This window comes from Zalophus californianus, chromosome 12 (assembly GCF_009762305.2).
Source record: "Zalophus californianus isolate mZalCal1 chromosome 12, mZalCal1.pri.v2, whole genome shotgun sequence".
Lineage (NCBI taxonomy): Eukaryota > Metazoa > Chordata > Mammalia > Carnivora > Otariidae > Zalophus > Zalophus californianus.
Genome location: NC_045606.1, coordinates 101081345 through 101102878, shown reverse-complemented (window position 1 = coordinate 101102878; position 21534 = coordinate 101081345). Strand labels below are relative to the sequence as shown.

Genomic DNA, 21534 nt, shown 5'->3' with positions numbered 1-21534 from the left:
CCTACGCAAAAGCCGAGACCCAGTGTCGCTGAGAGCACGTTAAGGTACCTCTCTGCGGTTGGTAATGTGGGCCGCCGCGTGGTCCACGTTCCCGTCACATGCCCTCAGGCCAAGCCGGGCCTCCTGGGCAGTAAACCCCAACTGCAACAGATTGTGAACTTTTGATGGATCAATATATAGCTCTTTAAAGAGTTGAAGTGCCTACAGACAAGAAAAAAAAATACAGGAATCATGTAACTTTAACAACATTAAAGCTTAACACAAAGCTAAAACCCGAAAAAAATAAGCTTATACCCAATGGGAATTACGATGTATCAGATTTTTAGAGAAAAACTCTGAACTCTGCTTATTAGCAACTAGCTCAAAAAGAATACAGACACCACTCTGCCCACGTGATGTATCATAACGTAACAGAAGGAAACAGGCTGAGTATTATGGGAGGGGCTGGTATCCACTATCTGTTCCGTTTTTGTAATCAAATCCCCTGAATTTGAGCTGTGTACATGGCATTCTTCACCATCTCCTGCAACTGGGTGTAGCTAGGTGGTTAAGTGTAGGCCAGTGGCCTGTAGCAGGAGTGACAGCCCCCCAACTTCTGGTCCTTCCAGAGGCGGCCTGGGACTCTCTCTCTTGCCCCCTCTGCTGGCTGGAAGAGGAGTGGCTGCCACACACAGGTAGCCGAGCAGCTCGCCTCTACGCTGCTAGATGAGACATGGAAACTGGCAGCCAAGTAAAGTCACTGTCTTTTTGAGGTTTCCTCATTACAGCATCTCACCTGCACCCTAACAAATACAAGTATGGTTCTGGCGTGTGTGAGGCAGAAGGCACGGGGGACAGATGCATGTTCCTCACTAGTCACAAACGACTGACTTGATGAAATACTGAAATGTTTGGGGATGAAAAAAATGGCTACAACTTTGGAGTATTCATTTTCTTACCTTGTTGAGATAGTCACGAGCCTCTTCGCCATTTCCACTGTGATAATTTCGGATACCTTGAAGCAAGTAAAGTCTTAAAAACAATACCTTCTCTTTCCCACAGTTCCCCTAAAATTATTGGGGGGGAAAAAGGATAAAACTGTCTTATTTCTAATTACAGATCTATAACATTCACACTTGTAATTCCCTTCATCTCTACGGGGGCATCCCTACAATGTTTAGATCTTCCCTTACTGCTGAGGGCAAAAGTAGAGATCCTAGAGGACAAGGGCACCCCCTGTCCCACAAGGAAGAAGTGGTGCCAGAACACCTGTGTCCAGGCACCCAGGACAGTGGTCCTTCTGGTCAGAAAAGAAGTATGCAGAAACCCAAACCTGGGATGTTTTATGCTGCCCTGAAATTTCCAAGCAGAATTCTGATGACACAGCTCTTGAGCTGTGATTCACTCATGTCAACTGTTACCATTCAAAAGGCCTATTTTTTCTGCACTTAAATCTTCCATGAGACCAGCTCTCTTGGTCGGGGTGATCATCAGCAGGGTTCTAGGGCTGGAAAACTGTGTTCCTCCAGCTAAGCACTGCACAGACCAAAGTTAACAGCCCAACTTGTAACACATTTCACAATCCCCTTAGAGGAGAGCTTAGAAAGAGCACCGTGCACACTACTATCAAATCACCTTTTGGCAGCAGTCTAAATTTTTTAACAGGAATAAACTCAAGTGGTAGAAAATGGGCTCAATAATACATAAAACAAATTACAGTAACATACTTTTATGTGGACCAGTCTCTGGTGGTTTTCTCCGTAACAATTCTTAAAGCATTTCTGAGCCAAGTTTAATTTTTTTTCTGCATCGTCAAGGCATTCCAGTTGTTCCAAGCGGAAGTAACACCACACTATATCCAGCTGGAGCACCGCATAGTTATCTACCGTACCCAGCAGCTCCCTGCAACACTCACTGGGGGAGCCAAAGGAAATGACATCACAGAAAAGGAGCATTAAAACCCTTTTTGTGGATTACTGGAAGTCCTTCCCAGGTTTTGCTGTATTCCCAAAGACTGACTATTCCACAGCACAGACCCCAATGTTTACGAAGGGAGCTCTATTTATAATCAGAATCCTCCCAATGGGAAAAAAGCAGTTAGGGCTCAGGGATAACAGTTTAATACCACCACCCCCCCGGGGGCGGGGGGGGCATAAACACACCCTTGCTACGCCTGCTGGGAAGGAGGTTCAGCAGGAAGTGGAAATTGGCATCACTGTGTCAGAAAACATGAGGTCAGCAAACATGAGGAGGCCATGGCTTAAAGCAAAGGTTTCCAGCCCTGAGTGCAAATCAGAATCACCTGGAAGTGAGGAATTTTTTTTTCTTTTTGGGTCACACTGGTGCTGAGACCCCATCTACACCAAATTATAACAGAAACCTCTGGAGATAGGGCCTGGATATTGTCTTTTGAAAATCTCCCTGGGTGATTCTAATGTACAGCCAAAGTTGAGAAACAATGCTTTAAAGACCACCCCCGCCCCCATCACTACTTACTGTTAATGCCTCAACTGATGAAAACAAGGCATTCCCGTCCAATCACAGTCAAGCTGGGAGGAAAAACAATCCAGAAAATGCCAGGTCTAAATGCTTAGCTGAGCTGGGGGCCCAGGTGCAGGCTAAAGGCCACTCTGTAGCTACCCCCAGCTCCAGGGAGGGGGGAAGACAAGACAATGGAATGTTGGCAAAGATGGACACCAAGCTTATTTATTCTGCTTTCAAAATGTGATCTTTAGAAATTCATAATGCATACCTAGACCTCAAGACGGAACTTTGTCAACAAAAAAGGAAAACATTTGGAACAAATTTGAAAGATCTTGCCTGTTTGTTTTCATGGGTATTCTATTAAGGATAAGACCACTCTTGTATAAAACTGCAAAACCTACATGCCCTCAAGCTTCCCACCTTGCCTATCGAATCCGCTTGGAAAAAAACAAAAAAAAAAAAACCCAAAGGAACATGATGGTGTCATTTACACTGTGAAGCAGGATCCTGAGTGGGACAGTCTACTGGGATGCGGGAGAAATACACCAGAGCAGGCTTTTCAGTCATTTGCCGTATCTTTCTCTCACTGTTTCTACCCTTTGTGAAGGTTGTGCAAGGTGCCCTCTATATTTTATACACATGCACACACACAGGTCCGTGCCTGGGCAGGGGGCAGTGTCTCTGAACTGCCTGCTCAGCCTGAGAACTTGCCTTTAAGGAGGAGGAAAAACTCTGTGGACCGTGGTCTGATCTTACATTCTAGACTCCTGTTTCTGTGATAGAAGATGATCCTGCTGTCCCTGAGAAAGCAGGAGACATTTTGCCACCGTTTTCGATGCCCTACCTGTGCGTGCAGGCTCATTTGTGTTTAATATGCATGAAGAGCAAGGACAGAAACTGCCTCATTTCAGGTAAAAACAGAATCATGTGCAAGTTCAGTCCAGCAGGGACTACAGTGCAGCATAAAAGCAAGCACAGGTCTCAGACTAGCGAAGGACATGTCATTCTTTTAGTTTCAAAAACATTTCCTATTCAGGTAGAGGCCTATACAAGGGATCACAAAATCAACATTTATAGTTAATAATTTTGAAACTATTAGGCCTGTATTTGAACCTGATCATGTCACTCAGAAAAAAACAAAATGTTAAGGCCTTGTATAAAATTGTATCTTAGAGTATATTTTTATTAAGACTGCCTTGGCTTATGGTTTTAGTAGTTTTCACACTCAAGGGTCAATAAGTTTTCATGTTAAAAACATTAATTAAAATAAAAAAATAAAATAAATGAGCAACATTTATTTAAATTAAGCCTACTGAGCCTAGCTTTAGAAAAATTAAATCCCACTTGGGCTGAAGTCAGTTAATTAACAGAAATGTATTCTATTTGCCTTATGAGTTTTAAATTTTTACGTAAAATAAAGATACCAATTTCAAGAAAGGCAAGCTAAGCTTAACGTATCTCCATTTTTCTTTTCAGGGAAGGTTGACTAAGAAGTCACTTTCAATCACTGGCTTGAAGGAATTGGATTGCAGTGCGCCTCCGTGTGGTGTTGTACTTGGGACTCATTACGGTTCTTTCATCTGGGGGTTTACAATTTTCATCAAACTGGGAAAAATTGTGGCTATTATTCCTTAAGATTTTTGTGTGGGGGCCCAGCTGCCTCCTTCTTCAGGGACTATAATTATCCATATATCGGGTCATCTGAAACTGCCTTATAATCTCTGGCTGTTGTGTCCATTTTTTTTATTTTTGTCTTTTCAGTTTCCTGTTGGACCATTTCTATTGCCCCATCTTCGGATATACCCATCTTTTCTTCTGTGGTGTCCAATCTGCACTGAATTCCACCCAGTGCCCTTCGCCTCAGACACTGTGTTTCTCATCTCTGCGATTCCAGTGGGGCTCTTTGGTGGACGTTCCACATCTATTTAACATACTCCATCCTTCCTCTACCTTCCAGAAGGTACAGAATTCGGTTATAGTAACTGTTTCAATGTCCTAGCCGACGAATTCTATCTTCCGTGTCACTCCTGGGTCTGTTTGCATTGACTAGATTTTTCTCTTTATTATGGATTGAATTTCTTGCTTCTTTGCACGACTGTTAATATTTAGTTGGTGACTGGATATTTCTGTATTGCGATAAATATTACTGAGCTTTGTCTGGGATGCAGTTAAGTGACTTAAAAACAGGGTGATCCTTTTAAGGCTTGCTTTTAAGCTTTGTCAGGTGAGACCACAGCAGCCTTTAGAGATAATCTTGCCCTCCTGCTGAGGCAACACCCTTCTGAATTCTGTGATGCCCCGTGCGTGATCAAAAAGTTTGCTGTGGCTGGTGGGAGCACAAATTATTCTTGGCCTTCTGAACTCTGAAGATTGTTCTCTGCTCCTCTCGGGTGGTGGTGTTCTCCGGTGGTGCTCTCCCCTGCATGGGGTGGTTTCCTCACATGCACGTGCGGATCGTTACTCAACAGAATACTCCAAGGAGACCTTCTGAAGCTCTTGGACCTCCTCCCTCAGGCTGCTCTCCCCTCTTGCACTTTGGCCCCCCGGGATTCCTAGCTCCATTTCTGCAACTCCAGGGAGACCAGGAGGCCCCCCCTGGCTTTCTCGTGCCTATATACTTTCTAGGCAGGGAGCAGAAACAATCACAGGGCTCCCCTACTGTGTTTCCCCACCTTAGGAATCACTGTCCTAACCTGCCAGAAAACTGAAGTGTTCATACACTTTGCCCACATTTTCACTTGTTTCAGGTGAGAGGGTACATCTAGTCCCTGTTAGTCTATCTTGGCCAAAGCAGAATTCCCACTTTCTGTTGTAAACAGGGAAAGAAAACTACTCTTGGTCATACTACATACCATTCCCCAAGATGTAGAACAAAGTTCTGTCAGAACTTTCAGCCTACTTGGAGGTGGGAAAGGAAGCAGAACTGAAGTCTCTTCCACCCACATCCCTGACCTGCGCTAGTTGATCTCCTTTACTAAGAGGAAAAACTCGCACTAAAATTATGCTAGTAAGTCAGCCTGAATAAGGAGGGCTTCAGGAAAAAAATGTCATTCTCTACAGAGACACTGACTATTACTGGGTTGTTGTATCTACTACTTACTGAACATGTTCATGTACTGTGAACTGAAGATACAATAATTTTTACTCAGGGGTTCCTGGAGACCTGACAATTACTCCAAGGATCTGTCTGGGATAAAAAGACTGAGAAAGGCTGACAGAGACAAATCACGATCAGTGTCGCAGTAACCGCTGAAGCTGGGTTAGAAGGACACAGGAGGGCGCCTGGGTGGCTCGGTTAAGTGTCTGCTCAGGTCATGATCTCAGGGCCCTAGGATTGAGCCCAGCATCAGGCTCTCTGCTCCTCCCTCTCCCTCTGCCTGCCACACCCCTGCTTGTGTGCTCGCTCTGTCAGATAAACAAAATCTTAAAAAAAATAAAATACATAGGAATTCACTACACTAATCTTTATTTTTATATATGTTTGAAATTTTCCGTAAGAAATTACAAACCATTATGGAAGGAAATGAAAAAGGCATCTGCGTCTGAAGGACCTAACTTCGAGCCTGCACCACGTACAGCCAAAGAGAACGAAGGCAGCACAGCAGCAGAGACCAAGAAGCGGGGTAAGCAAACCCAAGGGGAACCAAGCCCTTGTTCTGCTTATTTTCAGATTTGCCCCCTCCTCACCAACTATCCCCTGTCTTGCTTAAGTTAGTTTAAATTGGGATTTGTTCACTTAAAACCCAAGGGTGCTTGCTGCTAATACGGCTGGCAAACTACAAGCATTTGTATTTATCCTCAGGTGTACAGTATATCTTGGGAATTCATCAAAATGGAAAAGAAAATACCCTAAAGTTGTTAACTTGTCACCATTTTTAAATATCAAGGCTACTTTTCAAACGTTTCCTCTGCCAGGATTATAGTCTCTCGGCACCATTTCCCATCAAGAGGAATCAGGAGCCCCTGGGAAACCGCTGATTCCTGCTCTGGGGCAGGAAGCGTGCAGGAGGCGTCTGGAACACCACTGGGATCAGGTCAAAAGGATGCAGGACAGGAACCACTGGTTGGCCACAGATGGTCAATTTAAGCACCGAGGTTTGAAACACATCAAATGTGTTAAAATCCGAGTTCATACTGATACTTAAAAAAAAAAAGGAAAGAAAACCTCACTGGCAACATCCTCTGGAGAATTCTAGGGAAGCACCTCATTTATTCTGAAAACAAGAAAATAAGAAGAAAGAACCAAGTATTTTATTCTTTCTGTACAAACTGTACCTCACTGTAACCAAATAGCCGATGAGGAAAAATACTTCTTTTCAGAGGAATCCCAGCAATAAATGCAGAAGGAAAAATAAGGGATCACTATTTTGCAGCCCCTAATGAAACAATGGATTTGGGGAATGATCATCAACATCCACACCAAAACCATCCGAGGAAAAGGTGACGGAGTCTGCATGACAGATAGTGCAGGCTGACAACAGGGCACAAAAAACAGACAGATCTACATGCGGGCTATACATGTTTATAAAATTCTTTACAGGGAAGAGAGATTAGAAACCTGAAAGGATGAAATAATTCACAAACTGGTCTACATCACAACTACTCTCTTCACATTAACCACTCTCTTGGGTGAAAACCTCAAGTTTGAAGTGTACAGGGGGAAAGACGGTGCTGTGTGTAATCTGGACTATCTTCCTTAAAACTGGTATTCACCAAGTACAAAAGTGCCTACCAGAAATATTTGTCAGCATCCAACAGACATGGCAAGGCTATTCCATATTCTTTTCTTTTCAGGAAAGCTCTGCCCTTCTCATGATATCCCATAGCTAACATAAGGGCCTAGAAAAAAATATGTATTTAAAAAAAAATCACTTTATAATAAAACAAATTATATTAAAAGCATATCAAGTCTAAAGAAATCAAAGATTTAAAAAAAAAAAAACCCAAGATCACAACTCAATCCAAAAGCGAAAATTAAGAAAAATATAATCAAAGCTTCATTTCATTTCAATGTTGAAATCAAGCACTCAATTTAATGTGGCTGACAGGGTCATAACTAGCACTTGTCCGTTTGTTTCCGTCAGTTTATTTTAGTATCTGCTGATTTAGATTTATTTCTAGTATCAAAAAGACTGAATAAATAAAAAAGTAGCTAGTAACGCTTCTATCTCTGAAAAAAAGCATTCATGGGGCACCTGGGTGGCTCCAGTCGGTTAAGCAGCTGACTCTTGGTTTCAGCTCAGGTCATGGTCTCAGGATTGGGAAATTGAGCCCCGCATCAGGCTCCACGCTAGAGCCTGCCTGGGAGTCTCTCTTTACCCCCGTCTCTGCCCCACCCCCTGCTCATGCTCTCTCTCTCTCTTAAAAACAAACAAACAAACAAAAAAACCCCATTCATTTCATTTTCTAGTTTGTTTTTTTTTTTTAATAAAGATTTGAGAGAGAGAGTGCAGGGGGGAGAGTCAGAGGGAGAGGGAGAAGCAGACTCCCCACTGAGCCGGACATGGACACGGGGCTCGATCCTAGGATCCTGGGGTCATGACCTGAGCCGGAGGCAGACGTTTAACTGACTGAGGCATCCAGGCGCCTCTCACTTTCTAGTTTTAATCAACTTTTTTTCTGAAGTATCTGTCAACTCTAGTATTCCTAAAACAATTTTTAAAAGGCAATCCATGGGTGCCTCAGTAGAGAATGCTATTCTCGATCTTGGGGCTGTGAGTTCAAGCCCCAGGCTGGGCAGAGAGCTTACTTTAAAAAAAAGGGCAATCCGAAAATGTTTTTAAGTTCATCAATATTTAAATTTGAATTTTTACATAATTCAGTCTTGTAAAGGTTTTCCAAAAAGTCTGGATATCATTTTTTTTTTTAAAGATTTTTTTAAATTAATCTCTACACCCAACATGAGGCTCAAACTTACAACCCCGAGATCAAGAGTTGCATGCTCCACCAACTGAGCCAGCCGGGTGCCCCTGGATATCATCATTTAATACAAGAGAGTTGTGGGCAAATAATTACCAACATTTTAAAAACAAGCACCAATCCACTGAGAGCTACCAAGTTCTCTTATTAAAACTTAACTTTAATCCTTCATTTTAAACAATGTAAGTCATATAATAAAGCCAACTCATACCTGTCCTTTAAAGACAGAAAAATTAAAATTGACTTGACCCACAGTCATTACAGCTCTTCATTATCAGAAGCTACTGGACTCCAGCTCAGATACTAATCTCAGGGTCCCAGCTGTACAGTGCTGCTGAGAAGACCCACTGGGATGCGTTCAAAGACAAAACCACCTCCTGCCTATTCCAAATTAGCAAACAGGGAACGGGAAGGCAGGGGAGACGGCAGAATCACCTGTCAGACTTTTCCCAAATTTCATGCCCCACTCCCCACCCCCAGCTCCCTATTCTGATCCATTCCTTAGAGGACATGGCCCTCTTGTAAAAACAAAAAAAAAAAACCCAAAAACCCACACCAAAACCAGCACTGCCACAGGGAGCCACCTGGGGGGAAGGCAGTGCATCACGTCACTGCGGCAGGACATGCCATCGAGCCGTTCTGTTCTACTGCACTGAAAACCACAGGCTGAGTCTGCTGGATGCAGGTGCCATCATAGGCTTCCATCCTGTTTAGAAGCTCCCACGGAAAACTGTTTCTAATCCTTTATGACAGTGCAAGATGAAACAGCTAGAAAACCACTTCTGTTCTGACAGCAACTCAAAGCGCCAGCCATAAATTTCTATAGTACTTACCTTTCTTTCTGAAGGAGGAATTCTGATCGATCTGCCTGTCTGGTTAGCTATGTCTAAATATGGTGTGGTTTCTGGATCCACCACCATCTCAGCTGCAACAAAACCGAAAGGAACTCCATTAATTCAACACTAGAAAGCAGGGATGGGACATTACGAGCGTTAGACTGTGGGGAAGACAAGTCCGTAAGAACTGTGCCCACTGTGTGCCCTGCCCCCCCGCCAGCGTCCCTTTACAGCCAGCGGGAAATAAAGAGCCCAGAGCTCTGTGTACCTCTCTCCGCCAGTATCTCCAGGCCTCTCCTGGTCCTCTGAATTCTTTTTTCTTTTAGTTCGGCCTCATTTTGCTCTTCTTCTGCAACCTGGAAGCGTTTCCTCACATCCTCTTCAGACTGTTTTAGTTCAAGCACCATAGCTTTCACATTGTGCGTCACTCCTTGTTCTTCAAGGGTTTTCCCTGTAAAAATCAGAAATGCTTATCACGGAGAGAGCCATAAATGTATTGGTCACAGTCCATTCTGTTAAATGGAACTCTTAAACCCGAGTTAGTACTCGCGAGCCACCGTGCCGCGTGCCCGGTGAGAACACATGACGTCTGGCTGTGTAATTCTGTTACTGTTAAGCAGAGGGTAAAATCGGCCAGTGCATATTTATACCTTCTAACTGGAGAAATAAACCCAGCTCACAGCAAGAGATGAGAAGCCACAGTGCAGCGGGGCACTGCGAGAGGTAATTCACTGTGGTGGTTTGAAGCAAACCTCTTGGGTTCTTTTTAACTCTGTGGTCCTGAGTAAAGTGCTTACACCCAGGACCTTACACATAAAATGTTAATAAAGAGGGCGCCTGGGTGGCTCAGTTGGTTAAGCGACTGCCTTCGGCTCAGGTCATGATCCTGGAGTCCCGGGATCGAGTCCCACATCGGGCTCCCGGCTCAGCAGGGAGTCTGCTTTTCCCTCTGACCCACTTCCCTCTTGTGTTCTCTATCTCTCATTCTCTCTCTCTCAAATAAATAAATAAAATCTTTAAAAAAAAAAAATGTTAATAAAGATAGTGTCAGACATCAATGAAACAGAATGAAAGCATATTCACCAAATCAGTAGCTGGTTCTACGAAAAATTAATCAAATACACAAACCTAACAAAAATTAACTCAAAGATGCAAATAAACAACCACCAAAATGAAGAATAAACACAGATGCATATAGATTTTATTTTTTTTTTTTAAAGATTTTATTTATTTATTTGAGAGAGAGAGAATGAGAGATAGAGAGCACGAGAGGGAAGAGGGTCAGAGGGAGAAGCAGACTCCCCGCCGAGTGGGGAGCCTGATGTGGGACTCGATCCCGGGACTCCAGGATCATGACCTGGGCCGAAAGCAGTCGCTTAACCAACTGAGCCACCCAGGCTCCCAGATGCATATAGATTTTAAAATAATGAAATATTATGAACTATAAACATATAAATTTGAATATTTTTCTGGAAAACTCCGTTAGATTTTTTTTTTTTTTTTTAGAAACTTGACAAACATTCTAACATTTATGTAGAAAAATAAAGGTACACCAATGGCCAAGTCACCTTGATAAAGAAGAGCCAAGAACAGGACTCATCTTACTAGATTTTAAAACTACAACAAAACCACAGTCATAAAAAAAACTCTATAGGTGAAGGTGGTCAAAACTTCCAGTTACAAAATAAGTCCATCCTGGAATGTAACATACAGCATGTGACTAGAGTTAATAATACTGTATTGCTGTATTCTGTATTTCAACATTGCTAAGAGGTAGATCTTAAAAGTTCTCATCACAAGAAAAAAAAATGTTTAACTATGTGAGTTAACATTAATGTGCTCACTCCACAATATATACAAACAGTGAATCATTATGTTGTACACCTGAAACTAATATAATGTTATATGTCCATTATACTCCAATTAAAAAAAAAAAAAAACCTCTAGGGTTCTGGTCCAGGAATAAATCTACAGGTAAATGGAAAGAATGGGAAGTGCAGAAACAGAGTTCTAATAAAGGGGGGCACCAAGTATCAGTGTGGAAAGGGCAAGTTTAGCAGGGGATATCAGAAGAATAAAGCTGGATCCTTAGCCTTTATATATATATATAAAGGGGGCCTCTGGACAGACTGCAGACCTCACACAGATTAGGCTAATACAAGAAAATGTAGAAGACTGTGTGTCCCTGGGCTTGGGGAAAGATTTTTTTTTTTTAAAGATTTATTTATTTTTTGACAGAGAGAGAGACAGCAAAGGAGGGAACACGAGCAGGGGGAGTGCGAGAGGAAGAAGCAGGCTTCCCACGGAGCAGGGAGCCGGACATGGGGCTCGATCCCAGGACCCCCAGATCATGACCTGAGCTGAAGGCAGACACTTAACAACTGAGCCACCCAGGTGCCCCAGGGGAAAGATTATTTAACACAAATGATAAGACGGAAATTGACAGATCTGATAACAACAAAATCCAGGATTTCTGCCCAGTGAAGATTATCACAAACAGAAGTGTCACAGAGATGAGAGGACAATGAAAAGCTATCTATGACATCTGAAAGAGACGATGGGGAATGGCTCGTGGAGAAGGCAGGCTAGGGCCATGTGCAGGCTGTGTTCCACCAAGCTAGGATGTGAACCTGACTCTCTGAGCCCTAAGAACCTACTGGAAACCAACTGTAGTGCCTGCCTGAGTCCTTCAAGTCCATTCCCCTACTGCACCCAAAGGGATGTTTAAAACCCAAATGTATCGTGTCACCCCTCGGCATCTGTGGCTTCCGCCTCTTAGGAGAAACATTCTAATACTGCACGAGTTCACAGGGCCCAGGTTTTCTACACAGCAGCACCACTGACATCGTGGGCCAAGTGAATCTGTCGTGGGAGCTGCTCTGTGCCCTGTATGATGGTTCAGCAGCATCCCTGGTCCTGACTCACTGAGTGACAGAAGCACAAGCCTCCATCCCCACCCCACAACCAAATCATAATAACCAAAAATGTCTCCACACTGCCAAATGTCCCCTGGGTGACAAAATCGCCCCTGGTTGAGAACCACTGCCATATCCTTTTCACTGTGGGCTCTGCCTGGCCCTCCATCCTTAAAAAGCACTACCCTACCCTCACTTTCTATACTCGGCTGTACTGGATCTTTTTCAATTGCTCAAACTGACATCAGGGGGCTCCGATATGAGGTTCTCTCAATCGGAACACACCCCACTGCCCTCACTCAGCTTTAGCGCTTCTGCCTTGGAGAGAACTTACTGGAACCACATTTCACTCTGAACACACCTACACTTCTGTTCTATAACATTTCCTCAGACCTGTAGTGAGCATCTTTTCTTCCCACTAGCACAGAACACACAGTAAATATTGATTAGAAGGGTAGTTTTCTGCTTTACATTTTAATTTAATAAGCTCTACAGTAATGTTTTAGATCATATATGCAGTAAAGCCACTAGAAATTTGCGAATGGAAAAACAGTGAGAAAAAAGATGCAGTCGTTACATTAACTCGACAGAGAATCTGCACTTTGCCATGACATACCTAGTTGAAGCTGTTTCTTGTTTATGACAATTTTGATATAATTTTCTTGAAATCCAAAGGTTTCAGCAATTCTGTAAAATAAACCGGTAGAGGCTGCAGGTAATCAATTTATTATTATCCATTAAATAGTTTAATCATGACAGCTATTTTAAACGTTTCACTCAGAAATGCCCAGTATTTCAATTTACTGTCTCCCAAACATCGCTCACGATAAAGCCAGGCTACTAGATGGTTATTTGAAACTGTGTACAAGACAATGTTCTTTTTTAAACTATCTGCTTTACTACTTGTTTCCTTATGAAGTGGAGACCACTTGTGCGGAATATCCATCTGAAGAGGAGGGCCCTGGCTGCATGTCAGGAGAAAATCCATTCTCTATACTTTCTGCAGTCTCCTTGGAGGAGCCCAGAATAGAGGGTTGTTCCAAACAATCTTCCACTCGTGTGTGTTGAATGAATGTTGCTTCCTGAATCCATCCCTAACAGCCCTGATGCAGACCAAAGAAAATGAGAAAAATCAGCTTCAGAAACAAGGGCTGGCTAGCCCTGGAGGTACTCAAAACACTTACCATTTAAAAATATAGAAGTGGATGACATAACCAACCAGCTCTCAAAAGTGAGAATGTCATTAGTACGTGACAGGTATTTTTTTCTTTTTTACAGAGGGGCCAACAGCCTGAAATTGGCTAAAACACTTTGCTGGATGTCACAGCAAGTTACGAATGCATTAAAAAATAAAATTCAAAGCTAATGATCTAATGAATATCAGGCTACGTATATCACTCATTGATTGATTCAAGCACGTTATCAAGTACCTGTTAAGTGGCAGGCACAGAGCTCCCCCTGGTCTTGTTATACCAGGAAATGAAGGCAAATGGTGCCAGTCTTGAGTTCTCACTCTGCCCTGAACTGCCAGTGTGAGCCTGATTACGTTCTGCAACCGCAAAGCCTCGATATTCCTTTCCACTAAGTGAGGAGAATAGTACCTGCCCTCTCTAACAGGATTTGTCACAAAGGATCCCGTGAGCCACTGTAGGAGGGCCGAGAGCAGCTGGGGCACCGGGCAGACAGATACTTACTTTGACCTCAGTTCTCTGCCAGTGATGTGCAGTCGGGTCTCCAACAGGTTTTTCCTATCCTATTTAAAAAAAGGCAAAAGAAACTGTACAGAAGGAACTAGAGGGTATCATGCTAGGCAAAACAAGTCAGTCAGAAAAAGACAAATAACTGTATGATTTCATTCGCATGTGGAATTTAAGAAACAAAACAGAAGGTCATAGGGAAAAGGAAGAAAAAAATACAATAAGATAAAAACAGAGAGGGAGGCAAACCATAAGAGACTCTTAACTCTAGGGAACAAACTGAGGGGTGCTGGAGGGCAAGTGGGTGGGGGGATGAGATGATGGGGTGATGGGCATTAAGGAGGGCACGTGATGGAATGAGCACAGCGTGTTATAGGCAACTGATAAATCACTGATCTCTACCCCTGAAACTAATAATATACTATGCGCTAACTAAATTGAATTTAAATTAAAAAATTTAAAAAAAAGAAAGAAAACGTACATCAGCGTGACAGTTTCTCGTGCTATTACTCCGTCTATAAAATCAGGAAGGTTGGTATCAGAAAGTGTTAAGGACTGAAATGATGGATGCCTGACAGAGAAGCTACTGCACATGACCTGGCACATGCTGACCCCGTGACCTAGCAGCCCTCAAGGGGGTAGAAGTGTGCACCTCAGGCAGGGTTTCAGCCTCTGGTGGGAAGCAAGATGTTCAGAGGGATTTGTGATGCATCTTCATTCAAGGGAGCTAACCTATACGACACAAGGGCCCAGCCCGCCACCTCAGCACCACAGCCACCCTCAGGGAACAAGACACATTCCCTTTCACCATGCCCACTGAGCAGGCAGTGGCAAAACGCCATCCTGGAACCTCTTTATTCCCCGCTGGCTGGGCTTAGAAGGAAAAACTGTAATCACTAGGAAAGCCGAGGAGACCGTGCAGATCTGCTCAGATTCCACACTCGCCAACCAGCTTTCTGGCTGGTGGTCTGGTTTCCCAGGTGCTGGATGCTAGCAAAGAGGAGGCCTATATACATATATTACCCTTTGAACTCATGAACGGACATCCTGAGGTAGATTAATATGTAATTTTCTTTTTCTCATAAAGCTCTTTTCCTAGAAATTTTTTAAAGCTTTAATGAGAGATAATTTACATTTCATAAAGCTCACCCGTTTAAAATATGAGTCAGTGGTTTCCACTACATTTATAAAGTTATACAACCATTACCATGATCAAATTTCAGAACATTTTCACCATCCTCTCCAAAAAATACCGTATTTTGCGCCCCCTATTCTCTCCCTTTAACCCCCAAGCCCCAGGCAACCACTAATCTAGTCTCAGTGGATTTTCATTCTAGATATTTCATACAAATGGAACTATACAACACGTGTCTGGCTTCTATCATAATGTCTCTGAGGTTCCGCCATGTTGAAGATGCGTCAGCACTGCATTCCTCTTCATGGCCAAATGCTATTCCACTGTGTGGCTACAGTGCATTCGTTTATCTGTCACCCACTGACGGACATTTGGGGTATTTCCACCTTTTGGCCAAACAGAGCTCTTTTGTCAACAGAGCTGCTATAAACATTCATGAGCAGGTTTCTGCACGGACACGGTTTTCACTTCTCTTAAGAGTAAAACTGCTGAGTCCTGCGGTAGCTCTGACACACATATATATTTTCATATCTTTTGAAAATGATTAACACTGATCAGTCCCCAGAGGCCAGCGACCTTTGGGTTCCCTGCCCCAATACCATTTCTGGACTTGAACTACTGAGGACATGGCCCTGACAGAAGGTGGCCCCGCTTGAGCACTCAGCTGACTACCTTTTAGCCTCCATCAGCACAGAAAAAAAGGAGACATCTTTCCTGATGTGTCCTACTGTGCACGGTTTGGGAAAACTGGAAGTACTCTTTTAATTCCCCATTATTTCTAAATGTTCATTCAAACTCTAGAAAAGGTAAGCATGTGATACATGGCTTTGTGAAGTTTGGGAGACCTAAGAGGGACAAACCTACCCTGTAAATGTTCCAGTTTAAGAATCCATAAAATTCACTTTGAAGTTGATAAACACTCAGCATTTGAAGTAACCTAAAAGAACGTTAACTTTGGATTGTAGCTTTAAAAAAAAAATCATAATTTATCAGTAAGTCAAAGAAGCATTGCTACATGTACCTGTTGGGGAAAATTACTCACTTTTCTTAGCCGTGGAGGTAAAAAGACCTCAATCGTAGCAATTCCTGTTGTTTTATAATTTTCATTTCCTGTGCCACGCTCGATTGCTTTGCAACGTATTTCTTCTATTATCTTTTCTACTTCGTTTTCACAACATTCTAGCCTGTCAGAGTACTTCTTAGCAAGGTCCTGTGAAGCAATATCAGAAAAGAGATCAATGTAGTGCCAACTCAAAAAAGGGGCACAGTACAGAACAGCGGATAAAGGACTCTAAGGCAAAAAACTGCTGACTGGTGGTCAGCCCATCAGAGGGAAATCCAGACGGGCTTGGCATCTGGAGAGGTACAGAGGCTAGAAAGGATCCGAGGAAAAATAAAAACAAAGAATAGGAAAACAAACCCAACAGAAGATGCAAAAATAACTGGACTGTTCTAGGGGCAAAAGAAAGGTGGGCCATGACTTATGTCGCTGTAACACGTCATAAATTAAGGAACAGTGAAGTCATCAACTCTCCTGGAGGAGACAGAAAGAAAAAAAAAACAAAGAAAACAATCTCATTTTTTTAACTTGTGAGAACAAGTCAAGTTTGACTTAAATAACTTTCTTAACAGAAAATTCTGAATCACTGGTACTGTTTGTAAAATAATTTGCTGGAACGACTCGGCAGAACTCAGAAGAATGCTATACTTAACAAACATAGTTTGTTATGAAGGACACAGATGACTATCTAGGTGAAGAGGCACATACGTGGGTCTGGAAGAGTCATGAGTGCAGGAGCTTCTATCCCTGAGGAGTAGGGGTGTGCCACCCTCTCAGCACATGGGTATGTTTGCCAATCTGGAAGCTCCCTGAAACCCATCATTTAAGGGCTTTTATGGGAGTTCCATTATGTAGGCATGATTGATTACATCATTGGCCTCTGGTCATTATCTCCCCAAGGTTGGAAAGTAGGCTGAGAATCGAATCTTTTTTCTCCTTTTTTTAAAGATTCTATTTACTTATTTGAGACAGTGAGCAAGAGAGAGCGCAAGCACAAGCAGGGGTAGGGGCAGAGGGAGAGGGAGAGGTAGACTCCCCACTGAGCAGGGAGCTCAATGCAGGGCTCCATCCCAGGACTCTGAGAACGTGACCTGAGCCGAAGGCAGACGCTTAACCGACTGAGCCACCCAGGCGCCCTGAAAGTCTCATCTTCTAATTGAAGTTTGGTCTTTTTGGCCACCAGCCCCATCCTGAAGGTATTACCAAGAGTTGCCTCATTGGCACAAAAGATGCTCCTATCACCCTTACAAATGGGGATATTCCAAGGATTTTAGGAGCTCCGTGTCAGGTACTGGGGACAAAGACCAAACAGCTTTCTTATTATGCCATACATAGCTTTGGGAGCCAAGGGATTATAACAAGCAAATTCAGAAAAAAGGTCACAAGATGGGTGTGCAAAAAATAAAAAGTGAGGCCTGTCAGGAACGGGAAAGACAGGAAGGAAAACTCTTCCCTCCCAAGCACATCACTGTGTCACCACACTGGACAATATGATGCCCCGTGACAATCTTTAGTTCCTGAAAAACACTCCATCGTTTATCTCAGGATACTTGGACGGAGAAAGCAAAGAAGTACATGCTATATTCCAATATAAAAGAGTCCTGTCAAAAATGATTACTGTTTTTGTTTGAAAAAGCAGGCAAACTTCAAGTTCTAGAAATCTCACTCACGTAAAGTAATGCCATTTCTGATGTCACCATAAAAAATTGACATGTAAGTATCAGAAAAATGTATTTTGGACAAATGAGCAGATAACCATAGTATAAAAGAAGCCAGGGGAAGGAAACAATTGTTTTATAGCAAACTATGCTAGCAAGGAGGAGAACAGAGAACCAGCCAGCTGCTCCCCATGAACATGTAATACACGCCCTTAGTGGCATGAGGACTGTGCACCAGCAGGGTAAAATCAGTTCCCAAGTTACTAATTTTATATAAACACTGTGAAGGCATTAAAAATAGTATGTGCCTGGGAAATTAGAGAACATTCTCATACGAATAAAATCTTATTAAACAAAAATAAGTTTGTCAATTCCTAGTAAAAAGTGGGTACCTGCTAATCACTAATACTTTTGATCATGCCAAAAATTTACATGGTTAAACCTGGAAATTTCCGGGGACTTCAGAATCTTATTTACCAAGAAGACTTACAACACCGCTATTTATTTATGTCTTAAAAGAAAATACCTTCAATGCCAAACCACCTTCTTTATTTTCATCTGTATATGGAGGTTTCCAAAGTTGAATTCTGTCTTCCCTTAAGAACTGGGTCAATTTTGCTTGGAGATACTTCTTTTGCGCCATTCTTGAAAGCAAAACAGTACATGAGCAATATCCCACACTACATTTCAAAGCATTTCATAACTTACCAAATACATTGATGTGTTCAATGTGGTAAGAAGAGCTCCCCTCCACACCTCCCTCTCCTGTTTAATCTAAATTACTTTTCATTTTACTTTTTTGTTAAAGATTTTATTTATTTATTTGACAGAGAGAGAGTGCGTGCACAAGCAGGGGGAGTGGCAGGCAGAGGGAGAGGGAGAAGCAGACTCTCTGCTGAACAAGGAGTCCAACACCAGGCTTGATCCCAGGACCCTGGGATCATGACCTGAGTCGAAGGCAGACAGATGCTTAACCGACTGAGCCACCCAGGCACCCCTCTAAATTACTTTTTTTTTTTTAAGATTTTATTTATTTATTTGACAGAGAGAGAGACAGCAAGAGCAGGAACACAAGCAGGGGAGAGGGTCAGAGGGAGAAGCAGGCTTCCCGCCGAGCAGGGAGCCTGATGTGGGACTCGATCCCAGGACCCTGGGATCATGACCCGAGCCGAAGGCAGACGCTTAACGACTGAGCCACCCAGGCGCCCTAAATTACTTTTAGATTAGGTTTTAACTAGCTCTAAACTTCTCTAAAATACATACATTCTATACATATGCTAAAATACACTATATACACTTACAAATTATGTTACATAAAATACGCATTTCAAAGTTGCTAATATGTAGCAAGATTTATTATACTTCTCTATTTCTTAAGCTATTGTTCTCTGATCTAAGAGAAAAGATCAAATGAGAGAAAGATGAGTCCCTAAAGCTGTTAACTTTCATAAACAATTCAACATAGATACATAAATTGTCTTGTATTTGTATTTTGGTGAGTTTAACAAAGATCAACCACCTTGGTAGGGTAAACATAAAAGCTAGCTGGAACCGTGAACTATCAATATTCTCTATATCTGAATTTTTAAAATTAAAAAGTTTTGCTAGAAAAATTTCATATATTTTGCAATAAGCAAACAGCAGATCTACCATGTACTATTCAAATCTAACACTAGTTGCATCATCATTTTACAGCCGAAGACACCCAGGCCCCAGGTTTGTAAAAATGACTTGGCCAAAGTCACAAAGTTAGGCAGCACCATAGCTAGCACCGGGATTTCTGCCTACAACACTGGACTTGGCATTTTGTCCCGCAATCTTTTGCTGCTTGTCGGACCTGTGTTACGTAACTAGTCTCTCGCAAAGAAGGCCCTGGCAGCAAAGGAGCTGTCTACCCATCTCTCACTAGCATAGCGATTTGAAGGGGTGGGGAAGGCTACTAGAGAAGGAGTAAGAAAAGTAAAAGGGTAATTAGCTTCTGAATGATGAAGACACGTTCTATAGAATAAAATATATATATAACGGTTAACATAACCTTGATAAGTAACTTTCTCTTTTTCTATATAGGGCCTGTAGTATTCCACACCCTCAAAACCCAGTTCACCTAATTTTTAAATCAGGTTTGTTAACTTCAATGTATTCCATAAATGAATATTTTTAAAAGAAAATTCAAATCTATTTTATATCAGTCTGGGGGGTAAGAAAGAGGGTCATTGGGACAGGGAGGAGGAAAGGGAGTAGGGAACAAACACGTCAAGAAGGAAGTTGCTGGGGCGCCTGGGTGGCTCAGTCGTGAAGCGTCTGCCTTCGGCTCAGGTCATGATCCCAGGGTCCTGGGATCGAGCCCCACATCGGGCTCCCTGCTCTGTGGGAAGCCTGCTTCTCCCTCTGCACTGGGTTCCCTCCCACTCCCCCTGCTTGTGTTCCCTCTCTCACTGTGTTTCTCTCTGTCAAATAAATAAATAAAATCTTTAAAAAAAAAAAAAAGAGGTTGCTCTGCATCCAGGTGACCCACGAGAGAACCCCAGATCTTCAAGCACTAACAAACTGCTGCTCACACAGAAAAGCATGAGTACTTAGCTTTTCAAACACATATAACTCACACAACCACTAAACATAGTTCCCTACTCATAAATCTTCATGAATTCTGGATAAAATATCAATGGGGAGGGATGATCATTTCATGGGCTGCTTATGGAGGGACTCTTTGCAAGATCTGACTAAAGGCCCAAAGACTTTCACAAACGCATTGTGTGTCCCACACTCTACCCACTGAGCAAATCAACAGAACAGATGGAGGTCTATAGACACGAGACTTAATGTTTAAAAAAGATTAATCTGCTGTTTGGAAATTTACAAAAATTTCAGTTATAGACAACAGAATAAAAAGAGGATACATACTTGAAATCAAAAGAAAGTTTAATAAACCACTTTTCAGTTTTAACTAGAGAACTGAAAGTTTCATTATGCATGCCATACAATGTTTCACATTACAGCCAAAAAAGCAGTGATGTATGTCAACTATTTCTCAATAAAACAGGGCGGGGGGGAGGAAGCCCAGAAATTCATTAATATTACTGCTCCAAACTGAAAATGAAACGTTGTAAACTACTTTAAAATTTTCACTTTCGCTTCTGTAATGAAGCGATCTATGGGGACCTTTACCCAGAGCTTTTCAAATATATACATATATACACACATATAATCAAAATACACTGTATTTCCTCTTAAGCGGAGCAATAAAAGATTCTTGTATTAAAAAATAAGAGTAAGGGAAGGAGATGAGAAATGCAGAACCAGATGATCAGAGAAATGCAGAGTCAACCATATTTTCTCATTAAATAGCAAAGAAAATCTAGCTTTGACTGCAAATATGAATCCCAAATGACATATCTGGGATAGCAGTGCTAAGATTCAAGCTTTTTGTCTGGCTAACGAGATTTACTTTAGAGTATACGTATCTTCCTCTGTCTCCCCCCCAGAACAACTCCATGAAACACCGCACCACCCGGGCCCAGCCCAGCGCAGACCCAGGGCCGCGCGAACCGTCGGCTCGTCCCCAAGCCCCGGCCAGCCTCCGCGCTCGCCGCCCACCGCCCGCCGCTGTGGCCGCGCCCCGCCCCGGGCGGGGGACGCATCGGAGTCGTGCCGGGAACAGGGGCGCCAAGCAGCGCCGGTGAGGCCCGGGTCGGAGACCGGACGCTCGGCCGCTGCCTCCTCACCTGCGCCACCACCTCGCCCGCCGCGACCCGCCGAGTGCCCGGATGCGGCAGCGGCCGCCGTTTATTTTCATTCCGGGTGAGGCTGGCCCCGCCCCCGCCGCTGCGGCCGCCGCACCCCCCTCGCGCGGC

The 21534-nt window shown here is 42.9% G+C and overlaps 1 protein-coding gene across 2 annotated transcripts in view; it reads right to left on the bottom strand.

Annotated features, from left to right (window-relative positions):
* Positions 1–21534, bottom strand: part of NUB1 (negative regulator of ubiquitin like proteins 1) — a 27684-nt gene extending 6150 nt beyond the window's left edge. Inside the window, exons 1-11 of one of the 2 annotated variants that reach the window (XM_035723229.1) lie at positions 21406–21534; positions 18210–18327; positions 16008–16175; positions 13828–13886; positions 12750–12820; positions 9487–9669; positions 9216–9307; positions 7196–7302; positions 1707–1893; positions 939–1046; positions 49–201 (exon numbers count right to left, since the gene is read on the bottom strand). In XM_035723229.1, coding sequence (XP_035579122.1) covers positions 49–201; positions 939–1046; positions 1707–1893; positions 7196–7302; positions 9216–9307; positions 9487–9669; positions 12750–12820; positions 13828–13886; positions 16008–16175; positions 18210–18327; positions 21406–21476 — 1317 coding nt within the window. In that variant the 5' untranslated portion in view covers positions 21477–21534. The remainder of the gene's footprint in view (positions 1–48; positions 202–938; positions 1047–1706; positions 1894–7195; positions 7303–9215; positions 9308–9486; positions 9670–12749; positions 12821–13827; positions 13887–16007; positions 16176–18209; positions 18328–21405) is intronic. The other variant, XM_035723230.1, reaches the window with a different exon arrangement.